The sequence below is a fragment of the Pogona vitticeps genome, chromosome 3 (genome assembly GCF_051106095.1).
Source record: "Pogona vitticeps strain Pit_001003342236 chromosome 3, PviZW2.1, whole genome shotgun sequence".
NCBI lineage: Eukaryota > Metazoa > Chordata > Lepidosauria > Squamata > Agamidae > Pogona > Pogona vitticeps.
In genome coordinates, this window is record NC_135785.1 from 60,654,775 (window position 1) to 60,673,321 (window position 18,547).

An 18,547-nucleotide genomic window follows, 5' to 3' on the forward strand; every position below is an offset into this window, starting at 1 on the left:
ATGGTACACATTAGGTGCTTCATTCCACCAAGAAACAGTCTTGTTTCTTGTGAAAATATGGTGCAAATCCTGCAATATGTTTGGTAAATTATTCCAAGAGGCATATTCTGTGGGAGTGCAAAGTTGTCTAACTTCTATTCTTAATTTTAATGTTTCAGGTGATCAAGTGAGCCACCGAGGTGCTTTAACTGGGGGCTATTATGACACACGAAAGTCTCGACTTGAACTCCAGAAAGATGTTAGAAAAGCAGAAGAAGAACTAGGAGAACTTGAAGCAAAGCTTAATGAAAATTTACGCAGAAATATTGAAAATATCCTTCAGAGGGTTTTTCCACTGATGTGGGTGTGAATGGGTTACTTTGCTTATTCATAAAATACTATTTCTATGAAATCTATGCTGTCTAAAAATAGATGACTGTGCTACCGTATGCTGTCATCACAGGCCAAGATCATACCATGTGAACTCTGCATTGTTGGGTCTTTTCTGCTTTCTGGATAGGATGGCTACAAATGCTATCTCTTCTCTGTTTTCTTTTTCAACATATCAGAAAAAGAATCTGGGGTGTGTTTCTGCTTTCATTCATGATTTGTTGGGAGACATCCAAACAAGAGAAAAGGAAGTACATACAGTTGGGTGATGCAAGCAGAAGCAGCTGGCCAGCGTGCACCATCATATTGTTTATATCCGATAAGCCATCCTTCTTTGACTTACTATGCTGTGCAGACAGAGTCATAGTTTGGGAAAGTCAGGGATGTAGGGATATTCTGTTGCTAAATTCTCTCAACCAGGGAGAATAAAAAGAAGAACCCAGACTGGAGGTATTCACTGCAGGTAGCTTTTCACCAGAGGTACACGATGAATAAGGAACAAATAATAGTAGCATTGTATTCTTGAAGGCTTTCACGGCCAGGATTCAGTGGTTGTTGTAGGTTTTTCAGACTGTCTGGCTGTGTTCTTGAGGTTTTTCTTCCTAACGTTTCGCCAGTCTCTGTGGCCGGCATCTTCAGAGGACAAAGATCTGAAGATGCCGGCCACAGAGACTGACGAAACATTAGGAAGAAAAACCTCAAGAACATGGCCAGACAACTTGAAAAACCTACAACAACCAATAGTAGCATTGGTATTAGCTGACAGCTGCTAAAGTTATAAGTTTTATGGACAAAATATTTTATTGCTCAGTCACGTCCATTAAGTTACATCTTGGTGTACATTGCATTGAATTGGGGGGGGATATTCATTGTTATGCAATCATTTTTCAAGTACAGTAGGTGATCAGGTTGTTTCTGTGTAACTTCTAGTGATGTTTCATTTATAGCACGTTCTAAATATTTCTGCCTAGAGATGCTGTATTGTATAAGAAATGCTTTATGTGAAGGGAGTGAAATATTTATAAAGGAACTCAAATATTTGCAATCCTTATAGTACATTAATTTAACATCATTCATAATTATGATTGGTGGAATTTTTCCTTAGCCCATTGCATGGATTAATAATGAAATTGATCAACTCATGAATCAAATGCAGCAGATTGAAACCCAACAAAGAAAATTCAAAGCTTCAAGAGACAGCATTTTGTCAGAGATGAAAATGCTGAAAGAAAAGAGACAACAATCTGAGAAAACATTCATGCCTAAGGTATGAAATATGCTAGACTGTGTGGAACTGAATAGGCACGTGTTCTGCTTTTATTCTACTGAATATTCAGGGTAAATTAACCTAGCATATATTTATTTTAGATTTGATGCCTATGGATATGTAATATAAGTAAATAATTTTATTTTTAAAGCCAGTGAGGAAAAATTTGAAAATTGATATGATGACATATGTCAGTTTTATGTTCTCTGCAATTTCCTAAAGTACAGTTCTGTACTTGTTTACATGACATAAACCCCATTTAACAGAGTGGGACTTCTGTATAGAAATGCATAGAGTTTCACTCTTAGTCTATGTGATAATCAAGGAATTGGGATAGATTACTTCTGTTTACTGCTTTCGTGCCTTTTTTTTAAGTTGCTGGTCATGGGCTAAAGAGTGAGATGAGCTAAAAGGCCTTTTTATGAATGCTATCTCAGAATATTTATAACCTAATAGAAATTTACTGTTTCATTTTACTGACTTTAATCTTACTTAGCAACGCAGTTTACAAAGTTTAGAGGCCAGTTTACATGCCATGGAGTCAACACGAGAGTCATTAAAAGCAGAACTGGGAACAGACTTGTTGTCTCAACTCAGCTTAGAGGACCAGAAGCGGGTGGATGCACTTAACGATGAAATCCGACAGCTACAACAAGTAAGTGCAGCATTTAATAAAGCATTTAATAACACTTTTTTATGAAAGAAAATGAGTTCAGAAGTGGTACATATATGCAGAAGGGGGAATCATACTCACAGCAGGTATTTTTCAGTAATGAAAGAAGTCTCCCGTCTCTCCTTTAAAATTTCTGACTTCCAGATAATCCCTGTCATTGCATGGTACCTTTGAGATGGCAGAATGAAAGCTTTCATCACCGAAAATGTCCCCCTGCTAGTAATATGATCTAGTTACAACAGGTTTTGGTAAAATCTCTTCTGCTGGTGACATCATCACCCTTCTATAAGTGTAGCTATGCCAGCAGGATTTTAGCCAGTAAACACTGGCTGTACTGTACTGTGAACACAGCCAATCAACTGCATTACAGTCATATTAGCTCTTATTGTCTTTACAGGATTGTTCATATATAAGAAATCTTTTTCCTAAAGAGTGAACATGGAACCGATAAGAAAAGAGAAGTGCTTAATTTGAGAGATATAAATAGTATATAATATATGTTGCAATATTGTTTTGTCACAGTTATGTCCCTGTGTCTTCTTAGAACTGTTGCTTTCTGGGCACCTCAAGAGATAAACCCATTTGTAATACAGTTACTTCATTCTTGAATGTGTACATGAAGCATTTTGTGTACAGAGTAAGAGAAATCCCAAAACATTTTCAGTTTACATGATTGTATTATATTTTTGAGCATCCAATACTATAGGTAAAACCTCTCACCATAGATAAATAAAAAAAAGCTCTAAACGGTTTGGGGCCTCGGTATCTGGCAGAAGGCCTCCTTCCAGCTAGATCTGCCTGTATTGTAAGATCCTCTCAGGCTGGGCAGTTGAGAGTTTTTATCCCAAGAGAGGCCCGGAAAATGACAACTAGAAATCTGGCCTTCTGGGCAGTTGCTCCGAAACTGTGGAATAGTCCCTCACTCAAAATGTGCCTAGCCCTTTCACTGGGAACTTTCAAAAGACTACTAAAACCATGGCTGTTTGTACCGACCTTCCCGGACTTTAGAACAGCGCTGCTTTTAACAATTATACCTTCAACCCCTCTGCCATGCCTTTTTATTATTTTAAATATTTTATCTGTTGTTGTATTTTGTTTTAAGTTGTTACTTGGTTAATCTTTGTATTGTTGTTTTATAATTTTGGAACCTGTAAACCTCCCAGAATGGGCTTAGTAGCCAGATGGGAGTTATAAAAATGAAATAAATAAATAATAAAATAGAGATATCATAGAACCATAGAAAAGTGAAGTTGGAAGGGACCTACAAGGCCATCAAGTCCAAACCCCTGCTCAATGTAGGAATACAATCAAAGCACATCTGCCAGGTGATTATCCAAGTTTTTCTTGAATGCCTCCAGTGTTGGAGCACTCACCAGCTCCCGGGGTATCTGGTTCCACTGTCATACTGCTCTAACAGTTAGAAAGTTTTTCCTGATATTCAACTGAAATTTGGCTTTCTTTAACTTGAGCCCATTGTTGTGTGTCCTGCACTCTGGGATGATTGAGAACAGATCTTGTCCCTCCTCTGTATGACAGTCTTTCAAATATTTGAAAAGTGCTATCAGAAGTGCTCAGCCTTCTTTTCTCAAGGTAAACATGGCCAATTCTTTCAGCCTTTCCTCATAAAGCTTGGTTTCCAGCCCTCTGATCATCATTGTCGCCCTCCTCTGAACTTGTTCCAATTTGTTAGCATTCTTCTTGAAATGTGGTATCCAGAACTGGACACAATACTCAAGGTGAGGCCTAACCAGTGTTGAATAGAGGGGGACTAGCACCTCGCGGGATTTGGAAACTATACTTCTATTAATGCAGCCTAAAATAGCATTTGCCTTTTTTGTAGCCACATCACACTGTTGGCTCATATTTAGCTTCTGATCTATGACAATTCCAAGATCCTTCTCACTCGTAGTTTTGCTGAGCCAGGTATCTACCATCTTGTAACTGTGCATTTGGTTTCTTTATCTGAGGTGCAGTACTATGCACTAGTCCTTGTTGAATTTCATTCTGTTGCTTTCTGCCCAGTGAGCCATCCTATCAAGGTGATTTTGAATTTTGTTTCTGTCTTCTAGGGAATTAGCTATTCCGCCCAATTTTGTATCATCTGCAAATTTGATAAGCATTCCCTGCACTCTCTCATTCAAGTCATTAATAAAGATATTGAAGAGCACTGGGCCTAGGACTGAGCCTTAGGATACCCCACGTGATCTCCTCCCAGTTAGAGAAGGACCCATTAATCGTCACCCTCTGAGTACAATTCTGTAGCCAACTGTGTATCCACCTGACAGTTGATCTATCCAGCCCACACGTAGTTAGCTTGCTAATAAGGATATTATGGGGCACTTATTCAAAAGCTTTGCTGAAGTCAAGATATACTACATCTACAGCATTCCCTCTGTCTATCCGGGAGGTGACCTGATCAAAAAGCTAGATCAAATTACTTTGGCAGGATTTGTTCTTGACAAATCCGTGTTGGCTTCTAGTTATTACTGCATTATTTTCTAGGTGCTTGCACAATGACCACTTTACAATCTGTTCCAGAATTATGCCTGGGATTGATGTCAGACAGACTGGCCTGTAGTTCCCAGGTTCCTCTTTTCTGCCCTTTTTGAAAATAGTGACAACATTAGTCCTCCTCCAGTCCTCTAGCACCTCCCCTGTTTCCCATGATTTTGAGAAATAATGGATGGCGGTTCCGCAGTGTTCATATTCATCAAAGCTTGAAAAGCCCACAGAATACAGAAACTGAATTGATATTTCTTGCTTTGTAGGAAAACAGACAACTTTTGAATGAAAGAATCAAGCTTGAAGGTATCATCACACGAGTTGAAACATATCTCAATGAAAATTTGAGGAAACGCTTAGACCAAGTTGAACAAGTAAGGAGTTTTAGTTCAGGTACATTATTTTAAAATGTTGCTTTTAGCATATTGATGAACTTCTGCTTTGCAGGAATAAGGGAACATGTTCTGGACAATACTACGTAATTGTATATGTGGGGGTGCTGACAAGTATTGGCCTTACCCCAAAAAATTCGAGCTAGGAAGCTGTAACTGCCACACTATTCTACATATTTCCCCAGGAAGTCAATGCACTTGGGACATCTGTCCTGCAGCTTCTTAAATCCCTGCAAATAAAATTTTTCCAGCTGCTGGTGTAACTTCATTTGCAGCATTAGTTGCCTCCAGAACACTCCCAAACTGTTGTCCCTTTAGGTGTTTTTTGAGTTTGGGGGAACAGATGATAGTCCAAATGAGCCAAGTCGGGAGAATAGGGTGAATGGAGCATCACTTGAAAGACTAAGGAGGTCAGTTTTACCATTGTTTCACCTGCAGTGTGTGACAAGGCGTCATGCAACAGGATGACACGTTTGGAGAGGTCTCCTTGACATTTTTCCTTGATGTTTTGCCTCAACTTTGTCAATAAAGCACAGTAATATTTTGCATTGATGGTTGAACCCTGTTGGAGGTAGTCCACCAGCAGAACTCCCTTCTTATCCCCCCAAAAAAGTTGCCATTTGCTTCTGCATTGACCTTTGCACTTGGAACTTCTTTGGCCTGGGGGAACCAATGTGCCTCCATTCCTTAGACTGTTCATTTGTCTCAGGATCATAACAGTAGATCCATGTCTCATCACCAGTTACTAGTTTGCCCAGAAAATCTGACTCATTTCTTGCAAAATGTTCCAAAACAGCTACTGATGACCTCACACATTTCCTCTTTTGTTCATTTGTCAAAAGATTGGGGATCTACTTTGCTGCCAGCTTTCTCATTTTCAAGTCGTTGTGAATAATGGCACCAACTCTCTCACGCGATATTCCCAGATATGTAGCAATACTTTTGGCTGATATTCGGCGGGTCTCCATGATCATGTCATGGATGCCTTTCACATTTGCAGGCACAGAGACCGAAACAGGCCTTGTACTGGGTTTCTCACTTTCAACACCGAAGTGGACAGTTTTAAAACTGACAACCCAACGTTTAACTGTTGCATATGAAGGGCCACTGTCAGCCATAGTTTGTGACATTTCATCATGGATCTGCTTTGCACCTTGGATAAACAGGAGCTTGATTATGGTCCTATGCTCTTCCTCATTGAACATTTCTGGAAGTGCTGTCATATTCACGAATATAGACAAATTGGCCAATACACGCTGCAATTTACAGCTTCCTGTCTGATTTTTTCTGGGTAGGGCTCAATACTTGTCAGCACTCCCTTATAACAGTACAGCAGCTGATGTTCATGTGTGGATGTTGACAACTTTAGATAGTTCTGTGTGTTCTGTATTTACTGGTACCTTCCAATGCGTATGAAGCTAGTAGTAGCATTTTAATTTTACAGTGCAGTTTTGTATGGATTGCTCCATTGTAAGCCATATAAGCCAGCAGCTTTAATAGGCAGAATTGTATTAAGTAGTTACACCAGTGTAAATGCAACAACATAATTCACAATGGTGAATTTTTGGTAGTGAATGATTTGCCACTTTTACCCCTCATTGATGAGGGATACAGTTGCTTGTTAATTAGTGGCAGTGAATAATTGCAGTTTACACTATTGCACTCATGCCAGTGTGACTATCCAACAAAATTTTGACCATTATAATTTTAATTTGCTGTTTGTTGGTTGTAATTCATGCTTCATAGCAACATAAACGGAATAGATTAAACCCAAAAACCTCTGACTGAGTGACAGAAAGATGGTTAAATTGTTATTAGTATCTAGTCTGCCATAAAATATCTACATTAAAGTTATACAATACTTTTGGAAAGGAAAGTTAGTTAAATGGTATTTTCCCTAACATTTTTGCTCTACTAAATTCAAGTTTGTCACTTGAACTGCATTGAATGTGATTTGAAATAAAATTTCTGTCTCTCAGATCTCTCTTAGCAGATCTGTGATTGCTGAATCATATAGGGAAATCACTGTTACAGTCCTCAAATGTTAAGTATATGCACATGAACTAAGTGATTTATCAGGAAATGCTCTTACGCTTCTCAAAATGTTCTAACAATTTTCTTTTTCCTCAGGAATTTAACAATATTAAATAGTACAGTGGGGTCTCGACTTACGAACTTAATCCGTATTGGAAGGCAGTTCTCAGGTCGAAAATTTTGTAAGTCGAATCTGCATTTCCCATAGGAATGCATTGAAAACCATTTAATCCGTATCTGCTCTTTTCGTCCATAGAAACTAATGGGAAGCTGTTATTCCGCCTTCTGCCACTAGAGGGGGATATTTTTTCTTTTTTTCCTTTTAACCTAACATGACTTAGCTTTTTAAAAAAGGAAAAAAAAGAGTTCGTAACTCGAATCTAAGTTCGAGTCCATATATTCCTATGAGAGCGGTTCGTAAGTCGAAACGTTCGTATGTCGAGCCATTCGTAAGTCGAGACCCCACTGTAGTTATAGTCCGTACATGATCTGTTCTTTCCTAGTATAAGTCATTTCCTTCTGGATCAGTCTGGAAACATTGTGTTATGAAAATCATTAGACCAATAAATTGTAAAAATATAGCATATCACAATTTCTGTATCGCCAAACTGGGGTGGGGGGAGGAAGTGCAAGGATTGTGTTGTGCAGTATAGTTTATACTGTTGCTTTGCTTCAGCTGAACCTAAATGTTAACTTATTGCCCTGTAGGAGCTAAATGAACTGAGAGAGACTGAAGGTGGCACTGTCTTAACAGCCACTACATCTGAGCTTGAAGCAATCAACAAGCGAGTAAAAGATACACTGGCACGATCAGATGGTTGGTAGTATTCTTGTGTTTACTTGTAGATAATGTTTTTCTTGAACATGCTGTAAAGGCATATAAACTTTGAAAGGAGGGTTGGGATGGGGAGCTTCAACCAAAAAGATTAACTGATCAAATGATGTTTTAGGCACAGTTTTAAATAGTTAGAAATTATTCAAAGGAAATAGTATAAATAGAACTTGGGATGTGTGCCTGACCATAGTAGCTACTTTGTGGAAAGGTCCAGAACTTAGAACTCTTCTTAATTTCGTGGTGGATTCCTTTGGTTTTGCCCAAATTTTGCGGGTATAATTATCTACCTTGCTGAACTTGACATCTCTAAGATCTCTTCCATTCTTTGTAGTAGCTTCCCTTCCTGCTTCACATTCAGGATAGGTTACTTGACCTGTTCTTCATGGACATTACCATTCTTCAGTGTATTTTATTTTCAGTTAAATTATTTATCATATATACAAACACATGTACATTTTTATTTTACTTGTTGGGTTTTATATGTAATCCCTTTTTAATGCTTTTTTTTTTACTTGTTCTGTTTTATACATCATCCCTTCCCTACTACTTACTTTTCCTTCTGTACTTATTTCTATACAATAGATTTAGACAATTCAATTGACAAAACAGAAGCAGGGATCAAAGAACTGCAGAAGAGTATGGAACGTTGGAAGAACATGGAGAAAGAGCACATGGATGCTATTAATCATGACACAAAAGAGCTTGAGAAGATGACTAACAGGCAAGGCATGCTTCTGAAGAAGAAGGAAGAGTGTATGAAAAAAATCAGAGAATTGGGCTCACTTCCCCAGGAAGCTTTTGAAAAATACCAGACACTGAGCTTAAAACAGGTAATACAGATTTACAGTGTTCTACCAAAGTAATTAATATTAGTTCATAAAATACTCTGACAGATGGTCTTAACTTTTTTTATCCAGCTGTTTCGTAAACTGGAGCAATGCAACACGGAACTGAAAAAATATAGTCACGTCAATAAAAAAGCCCTAGATCAATTTGTGAACTTTTCAGAGCAGAAAGAAAAGTTAATAAAACGTCAAGAAGAGTTGGACAGGGGCTACAAATCCATCATGGAGTTGATGAATGTCCTTGAACTCAGAAAATATGAAGCTATCCAGCTGACTTTCAAACAGGTATTATTTGCAACCATTTATAATTGTTAAATGGTTATTATTTAAGATGGAAGTAATACCATCACAAATTTTTAGCTTTTTGTTTGGTCACTGATTTTCAAGACATTACCAATTATTCCCACCATGGTAAGTTAAGAAAGCTGTAGAAATATTTGCTGATGTAAGACGTGACAGATTTAGAAAATACGGTGGTGCCTCGCTTAGCGATCGCTCCGTTGAGCGATGAAATCGCTTTGCGATGGACTTTTGGCCATCGCTGGAGTGATTGCTTAGCTATGGCCCCTATGGCTAAAATTCGCTATGCGATGATTGCGGGGAAGCGATCATGGCAAAACGAACTTTTTAAAACAGCTGATCGGTGGTTCCAAAATGGCCGCCGCAAAAACAAAATGGCTGCTGCTGTTTTGCCTCGCTTTTGAGGCACCCAAAATGGCCACCGCTATGGAGGAATTTCGCTTTAAGGTAGGTTTTTAGCCCATAGGAACGTATTAAACACATTTTAATACGTTCCTATGGGCTTTTTAATATCGCTTAGCGATTACTTCACTTAGCGATGTTTTTTCCGGAATGGATTAACATCGCTAAGTGAGGCACCACTGCAATTGGGGATTTGTAATTATTTTAAAATACTGTATTATGCTACTTTCACACTGGTGACATTTCACTAACAATTGTGAGTTGCATATTTGATCAGATAGATTATTTTTAGAATGAACATTTATGGCAATGTTTTAACAAAATATTGTTTAAATTCCTGTAAAATTATTCTTACAAAACTTAATTTGAATCCTGCATTCTCAAGGTGTCAAAGAACTTCAGTGAGGTGTTTCAGAAACTGGTGCCTGGAGGAAAGGCCACACTTGTGATGAAAAAGGGTGATGTGGAAGGCAGTCAATCTCAAGATGAAGGTGAAGGCAGTGCTGAGAGTGAAAAAGGATCAGGATCTCAGAGCAGTGTCCCATCTGTGGACCAGTTCACCGGAGTTGGCATTAGGGTAAAGGAATATTACCTCATTTTGCCCTCTGTAGACCACTGATTATTTTTCACATGCAGTATGTTATGATAATACTTCAGAAGTAGCAATAACTACCTTTTCTGTTGTTTCTTCAGGTTTCATTTACAGGCAAACAAGGTGAAATGAGAGAGATGCAGCAGCTTTCTGGTGGACAGAAGTCACTAGTAGCCCTAGCCTTGATTTTTGCTATCCAAAAATGTGACCCGGCTCCTTTTTACCTTTTTGATGAAATTGATCAGGCCCTGGATGCTCAACACCGAAAAGCTGTATCAGGTACAGGTGTTTTATTTTTAGTAATGAAAGTTGTTCAGTGATAGCTGTAAGAGGATATAGTAGCAGATGTTGTGGTGCTGCATTGAAGAGCTGTTCCTTGTATGCCACTTCTGTTCATATGTAGTCCAAAGAAGTTAATATAACTGCCCCTGATGTTCTAGCCCCGGATACGTTCAATTCAGGTTTGAATAACTTTGTTTATGCCGGAATAGAAGACAGTGGAATGTAATATATTGTGCTTACTGATCCCATTTCTGGCCTTAATCAAAACATGGAGTTGTAGAGCCAAATTTGCATTCTGAAGCAGACACCTGAATTACCAAAAGATAGTCTTCAAAAACAGATGTTTCCAAGAGTCACCAAGTATAGTCTATCTATTCTATAATATACCATAAATTGTATTACAGATACATAGGCAAGGCTCTTAATTGTGCATTTAATGGAGAAGACTAAAGGGTTTTCTGTTCGTTTTTACTGATGGACAAATAACGAAATCTGGTGTCTGGATGTAGTTCAGAGCAAGGTAGATTTGCCACTGGAAGCTTGTTTTGCAATTTATAAACTGTGTTTGTAGAAAAGTTAACTCACCATAACTGGCTCCTGAATAGAATCTCCAAATATGGGAATGTTTAGTCTTACAAAAAGAAGGTTAATGGGGGACATGATAGTTATGTTTAAATATTTGAAGGGATGTCATGTCGAGGAAGGGACAGGTTTGTTTTGCACAGCTCCAGCCAGTAGGACAAGGAGCAATGGTTTCAAACTACAGGAAAAGAGATTCTACCTGAATCTCAGGAAGAACTTCCTGATAGAGCTGGTCGGCAGTGGAATATGCTGCCTCGGAGTGTGGTGGAGTCTCCTTCTTTTGAGGTTTTTAAGCACAGGCTGGATGGCCATCTGTCAGGAGTTCTTTGATGGAATTCCTGCATAGCAGGGGGTTGGGCTTGATGGCCCCTATGGTCTCTTCCAACTCTGTGATTCTATGATTCTGTAAAATATAATAGCTATATTGAACCCAGTTCTGTTATTTGTATTGATAGACAAAGGTTGCCCAGTGTATAAATCCCAGAAATTCAAAATTGTTTTTGGGAAAAATAACTCAGAGTAAGAAATTAAAATGATCCTGACTACTACCAAAACCTGTTAAATAAATAAATATGACACAATGAAATAATATCTGGAAATTGTTTCCACTTCCTGTTTTTAATATCACATGTATTACATTGTCTTCATTCATTGGTTATTTTTTATTACATTTTTCACATAATATTCCTTGTCACAGAGAAGAGTCTTGGCCAAATTTGCATTCTGAAGCAGCCACCTCAATTACTAAAAGTGGCAAAAGCCTGTGCAAAGTTGGAATCCTCATTTCTTCAAAGTTGTGAAATCGCTCTTTTCAATTATAATGCAGTAAATTTAATATTCAGGGTCTATAACCTTGACCATACTTGGAATGTGTGTTTTGGTATTGTTAGGTTATTAACTAAAGTGCCAAATACAGAGTTCATAAGAAATTCCTTTGACCTGTTGGTGTGATTAGTATGATGCTGCAGCTTGAATTATGGTGATATAGTTATCAACTAAGAAAAGAACAGAAGCACCAGGCTGGAGAGAGTGCCACTGTTACAGAAGTTTCTGTCAACCTTAAATCATACTGAGTGGCAAATGCAGTCATGATATGTGGTATATTTTCCAGCATAGAAAAAGAGCAGTGCAGTAACCAAGAAAAGGCATTATTTATTTTCTGGTAGTTTCCCAGTTCTGTATTGCTGTATATATGCATTGTACAACTTTCCTTGGAGAATTCTGACCAAGTCAAACTCCAATTCACAACACAAAAATTTGTCATGTTATGACCACTTCCTGAGTAGACAAGTCTTACTTATATTTTAATGGCATTTTTATGTTTATAATTAAACTGAAAGCAGCTGTATTTTACCTGTCACTCACCAGAAAAAAATCTACATCATTACCATTTCTGTTGCCTATACATCAGAGTTCATTAAGAGATGTATTTTCTTTTCAGATATGATTATGGAATTAGCAGAACATGCTCAGTTCATCACTACAACTTTCAGGCCTGAACTGCTTGAATCTGCTGACAAGTTTTATGGTGTAAAATTCAGAAACAAGGTTTGTTTTTATAACATATGAGACAGAATACTGTTGTTGGCAGATCAGATGTGCTGCCAGATCAGAGGAATCAGAAGTGCTCAAAAAGCTTCTGCTGATTCCAAACCTATTGCAGGTGATGTATTTTTCAGTTTGGATTGCACTGTAACACAGCTGCCTTTATGAAAACTAAAATAAATAGTTTGTATGGAATTTTTTAGACATAGGTTTGCTGTTTCAGCAATTAAAGGTTTCTGGTGACTTGAAAGACTTCTGCTTCGTTAGATTTCAGCATGGCTCAGCTGCCTTTGACTAGGGAAGTAATGAAATGACTAGATGTGCAAGCCCATAAAACTTTAAAGAATTTTAGTACATTGTCCTGCCTCTGGCTGACTTTTCCATATCACAGTCTACTAGCAAGAGAATATATGTATAATTCTTTGGAAATCAATACCCAGAGTATGTTTTGTTACTTGTAAAAATTAATGCCAATCTACTTGGATTACATAATTTATCCAGTTTTGCTTTCTCTATTGCTGCTCACTTTGGGATCACACATACAAGATACTAAAGCCTTGTCCATTGGAAATCTTATTTACGCACCACCTCAGTCTCTAATTAGATACTAGCTCACTACATGTAAGCACATTGTATGCATACGAACTACGTATTAGGCGCAAATGGGCTGTGCGGGGGTGAGTGTGGGGGGGGCAGGAGGTCTGTCTCGGTGGCCCGGTCCAGCTCAGACCATGGACCAGCACCAGGCCATGGACCGGGGGTTGGGGACCTCTGCTGTAGACTTATATTGTTTAGATCGTGATATAGATTTGCTGGAGATGTGGAGAATGTAAAACTTTTAAGTCATCTGCAGACTTCATTAATCACTATACTGTATTCCTCTTGCTGATTTAGGTTAGTCATATTGATGTGATAACAGCGGAAATGGCCAAAGACTTTGTGGAAGATGATACTACTCATGGCTAAGTGAAGAAGATACATCTCTTGCAGAAATGTATAAAATACTTGTGCCAACATGAGGCAGTTGTATAAATCTGAAACATGTTTATTGTTGAAAAACTATTTTAACATAGTTAATAGACCATCTGAAAATGATGCTCTATCATAGATCTTGAAATCCATTTTATGTGTATGGTGTTGTGTTGCTTCAAAAAGACACCTGTTGATTTCATCTTTATACCATGTGCAGTTAGGAAAGTTGTCCTGATTTTTTTTGTAAAGTGTCTTTTGGTTTAAAAGTTTTCTAATGTCAGGTCTTTCTTCCCAGTTATGATTTTTATCATTTATAATGCTTCATCTGATTTTTTAAAATAGCTTCAATAAAACAGTTGGTTTTAATCCTGATATTTAGATATTTGCCTTGTTCTTCAGATCTGCTGTGGTGTCTGGCATTAATTCATGTTTAATGTAGCTTGATTATATGATGGATGGGGAGTAGATCAGTATGTAACAGAATTCATACTGGAGTTTAAGTATCTGCTTTTATTTCATTTGCTTTTATATAACATGAGGGCTTATATTTCTTTCTTATACATCTGAATTTACAATTCTCACTTTAATTTATGTACAACATTGGTTCACAGTTAAATTGATTTTCTGTTTAGTCATTTTTACTTTTATAATGGCCAAAGGAGTAATTTATCTTCAACACTGCCCTCACCTTCCTGCTCTGTCCCTCTCCAGCCCAGCATAGTTGCATGCACATTGCCTGTTCTGTCTAAATAAAACTTATTTTCAATGACCTATGATTTTGATTCCTAGAAAGCATGGAATGGAAGTGGGGAAAAATTTATTGAATTCTCAGTATAACTGACATACATTATGCATGGTTTATGGATTTTTTTATGCAGCATCTGAAGTATTGCAAGAAGGATTTTTCCCAATACACATACCAGCTTGACAGTTGGTTCGGTTATGATTTTTGTGTGACACATATTTTAAGCCAGTTCCATCATTTAATGCATCATGGGAAAGTATTATTCCAAATCTAAAGGTCATTCTATAAAATTTTGAAATATATGCTAGCTCTGTTAGAACAGAGATACAGGAAATACAGAAATTTCAAAGCTGTAGTAGTCATGCTTGCTTTGTAGAATGTAGCACTAAGATATGATATTGCTTTATGGACAAGAGTTTTAATATAATCTAGAGGGAGCTACAACATTTTAAAAGAACTTTTAATTAACACATTTTTAGAATTGCTTATGTTGAGGCGTGTCATGTAAGACAGCACAAGACATACGACTCTATCCAACATGTTGCTGCTGCATAGGTTTGAACTAGGAAAATTTAATTCAAGCACACTTATTTTACTTTTAAACTTTCAGAAAGTAATTTTCTTGTTTGCAGCTTATACAGGTATAGGAGAAGATTATGTATGTCATTGAGAACCTGCACGAAGACTTTATTCTGATGGTTTTCTAACATCATTCCTTGAAAGAGCAAATGAATGCAGAACAGAGTTAATTCTAAGTGGCAGACAAAGTGCAGCACATGGCTAGAAAGCAGGTATTGGGTACCTGTGGCCATCTTGTTGCTATTATCTTCGAGAACTGAAATGAAACAACTTTGTGGAGGCCATAGGTTAAATGCACACTCATGCACTCTTTGATTCTGCCCCCCCCACACACACACAGTGCGGCATAGAAAGATAATCCTGAGACATCTTTGTTATAGGATCATGGTAGAGAAATGTGTGGTTTACCAGATACTATTGTAATCCCTCAAAAATACCCTGATGTTGGTATGAAGTATGAAGGCAAGAGGAGAAGGGGATGTCAGAGGATGAGATGGTTGGACAGTGTCATTGAAGCTACCAATATGAATTTGACCCAACTCCGGGAGGCAGTGGAAGACAGGAGGGCCTGGCATGCTCTGGTCCATGGGGTCACGAAGAGTTGGACACAACTTAATGACTAAACAACAAACAACAATTGTAGTGCAGTTCTTATTAGCCCTGCCTGGTGTAGCCAGTGATGAGGGGTAAGGGAAGTTGCCTGGATAGGCATGTTACTTATCTGTATTGTAAGAGATTTCACCCAGATTCATGCTTCCAGTAATTTATGATTGATGAGAAGACTATTGGGACTTCATCATTAAATATCAAATTTAAATCTGTTGGACCAAGAACCCATGCTGAAATGAGCTTATGTAGGGTGTTGCTTCACAAAGTAGATTTAAGCGCTTTATTTAGAGTATTTAAGTATTCTCAGTTGCCTTTGGGAAGGCCAGCTGGCATTGCCAAAAACAACAGTCATTTTTAACAATATGTTTGCAACAAATGACCACCTGTTCAGTCTCAGAGCATTTTTAAAGACTCATATTTGGGAGATTTAAGGTCTTTTTTCATAACTTCCATTCACACATTAGATTCATTCTTCTGAGCATAGTGCATAATATGCCACTTCCTCCAGGTTTTCTGCATAGCCATGGCTAATGAGATGCAGGTTTACATCCCCCTCACTTCGTGATTTCATTACAGAAATGATTTGCAGGAGCACAGTGGGAGCAAAAATTATTCTGTGGGAATTTGCATTACCTTGATAATCATCTGTACAAAATAATTAACTGGAAAGAGACTTCCTTTAGGACGTAGATACTTCAGCTGTGTTGCATTAGCAGGAAAATAGCTTAGTTTCATACCATTTCCCCCACCCTTGTTAGTAATGTGGAACTGGTAGCTAAGCTATGTAAGATTAGTTTCATGTTTGTGTTTGTCTGGATTCAAATGGACTCTCCAGAATATATTCTTCTCCATTATTGGCAGAGCCAAAGTAGCATCTGGTGCCATTGTAAGATAAAACTTCTTGAAATGCCAGGCCAAGGAGAAAAGCCAAGATTTCATTTAGTGTTCTAGTAAACAAATCTTTTAAAGTGTTTTAAAAATAGGTGTATAGCTGTACTTTCTATTTGCCAGAGAAAATACTTTTTTGAAGAAGCTGATCATTAAGTGTTTTTTTTTAATGGAAACATCTATTTTGACTAAACATTGTTGAAACTACACAGTATGGAATAAACCTTTTGATGATATCCTGTCATTTTACAAGCTGTCAGCATATGGCATCCTTTAGCAGCTGCCGCATGGCTCAGTGCCACTTTCGAATATGGGTACAGAGTGGAGGGCTGGTCCAATGCGTTGTGCTGCCTGAGGCAGACCAACAAATGTTGTAACTATCCATGTTAAAACACTGAGTATCTAAGACTAGTCAAATGATTTTAGTATAAAAGTCAGAAATGTTTTCCCCCAACAGAACTATAATAAACATGACTACATGACTGGCTTCCTTCTGTGGAATTCAGAATCAGTTGTGTGAAGCACCTGCCTCAGGCTGCCTCAGGGCAGGGGCAACTCTGTCAGAATCCATTTCTTTCACAACAGAATAAAAGAAAAGGGCCCCATACTGAACAAGTTAGTTACAGAGACGCCTTTCATATCTGAAGGTGCTGTTTGAAGAGTAGATCCCCTGTTTCTAGAAATTAAAATCTAACTGCTGTTCACTAAATATTATTTGATAGGTGATATGCATTTTTTTTAGCCTGACAGTATTTTGTAGATTGCAGTGTTGACTAGTAATTGATCATGGTAACTTTGAGCTTATATTTGAAGTTTCTTAGTCTCAAAAGAAATAAGAGATGCCTACAAATCTTAAAATATTTCCATTTTAAATGTTCAGTTTTAAATTTCAGATTGAAAGCGCAAATTAAGGTTTGCTTTAATATTTTTCATATTTGTTTAAATTAGAAAAGCAAAACTTGGCATATATTTCATATCTATTTCAGCTCTACTTGTTAACCACCAGATGGTGTCTCTAACCCAATTCATTCACAATTGCAGGCTAAGGCCCTCTGTATTTTGCTTCAAGATCTGCCCAGCTGTTTCATATTAGTCAAATAGCAATATATAAGTGCACGGTGTGATTTCCTTCAGGTTCCATTCTTCCCAAGGCTAATGGACAAAGTGTGAAGTAGTTTATGTTTCTTGAAGCAAGCAGTTGCTTTTAGCCTGCCTACTTATAAGCACAGCGGGTAAGCATCAATTTTCAGTGCTACTGGAAGCTTAACACAGCTGTTTCAAATTACATTTCATACGTAGTAATTATCTGTTTTGTTCTAAAAATTGTTGCAGTCCTTTTTAATCTCTTCTAAATTATTTTATTTCATAATTTATATATGGAATTGACAATGTGATTAATATATGCTTATATATATGTATATATATTAGGATCCTGGTGAAAATCAGGATGGAATTAATTAGAAAGTGCTATATGATACTTGAGACACAGAGACGCCCAATGGTTCCTGGCTTTATAGACGTGTGATCATTTTAGCTCAGGAAACATCACCATGCAGAATGTGATTATTACACTGCATAACTGTGTAGAATTTTGAGTAGCTGTAAGCACTTGATTTGTATTTATGTGAGCCTTTCGAGCCCATTCATTTACATAAGTTATCTAATAGATTTTTATTCTACTGCTGATACATTTATTCATAACAGTTCACAAAAATGTGCAAAACTATATTAGTCATACATGTAAAAATGTGAAGTACTGTATATCTTCATTAAACAGAAAACATTTTCTAGTCTCTGTAATTTGATGAGCTGCAGTAAGTCTTTATGATAGGAAGGTACCAGAAAGTCTTCTCATAATCTTATAGACATCCTACCTTGTTCTGATTTGATTAGTGATTTAAGCATTGGAAGAGCACAAGCCATTTGGACAGTTACTCTTCCATCCATGTTTTTACACCCTCAAAAGGTTTCCAGACCTTGGTCTACTAAGTACATTCCTACAAGTTCTATCCAGAATTATGGCTAGCACCGGATGCAGGAGCAGGAGATTCCCCAGCCTCTGCACATTACAACAAAATGTCCTTCTCTCCCTCCAGCCTTCTAAACTCTGTTCTGGAGGGTCTTCCAGCCCTGC

General features: G+C 37.6%; 1 protein-coding gene across 1 annotated transcript in view; it reads left to right on the forward strand.

The window, feature by feature from the left end:
- SMC3 (structural maintenance of chromosomes 3) overlaps positions 1 to 13,964 on the forward strand; it is a 77,152-nt gene extending 63,188 nt beyond the window's left edge. The window contains exons 19-29 of the mRNA XM_020779829.3: positions 159 to 311; positions 1,485 to 1,636; positions 2,133 to 2,291; positions 5,078 to 5,185; positions 7,946 to 8,054; positions 8,655 to 8,902; positions 8,990 to 9,202; positions 10,005 to 10,196; positions 10,313 to 10,490; positions 12,517 to 12,623; positions 13,515 to 13,964. Of these exons, the coding sequence (XP_020635488.1) occupies positions 159 to 311; positions 1,485 to 1,636; positions 2,133 to 2,291; positions 5,078 to 5,185; positions 7,946 to 8,054; positions 8,655 to 8,902; positions 8,990 to 9,202; positions 10,005 to 10,196; positions 10,313 to 10,490; positions 12,517 to 12,623; positions 13,515 to 13,586 (1,691 nt within the window). The 3' untranslated portion in view covers positions 13,587 to 13,964. The remainder of the gene's footprint in view (positions 1 to 158; positions 312 to 1,484; positions 1,637 to 2,132; positions 2,292 to 5,077; positions 5,186 to 7,945; positions 8,055 to 8,654; positions 8,903 to 8,989; positions 9,203 to 10,004; positions 10,197 to 10,312; positions 10,491 to 12,516; positions 12,624 to 13,514) is intronic.
- The last annotated feature ends 4,583 nt before the right edge of the window (positions 13,965 to 18,547 follow it).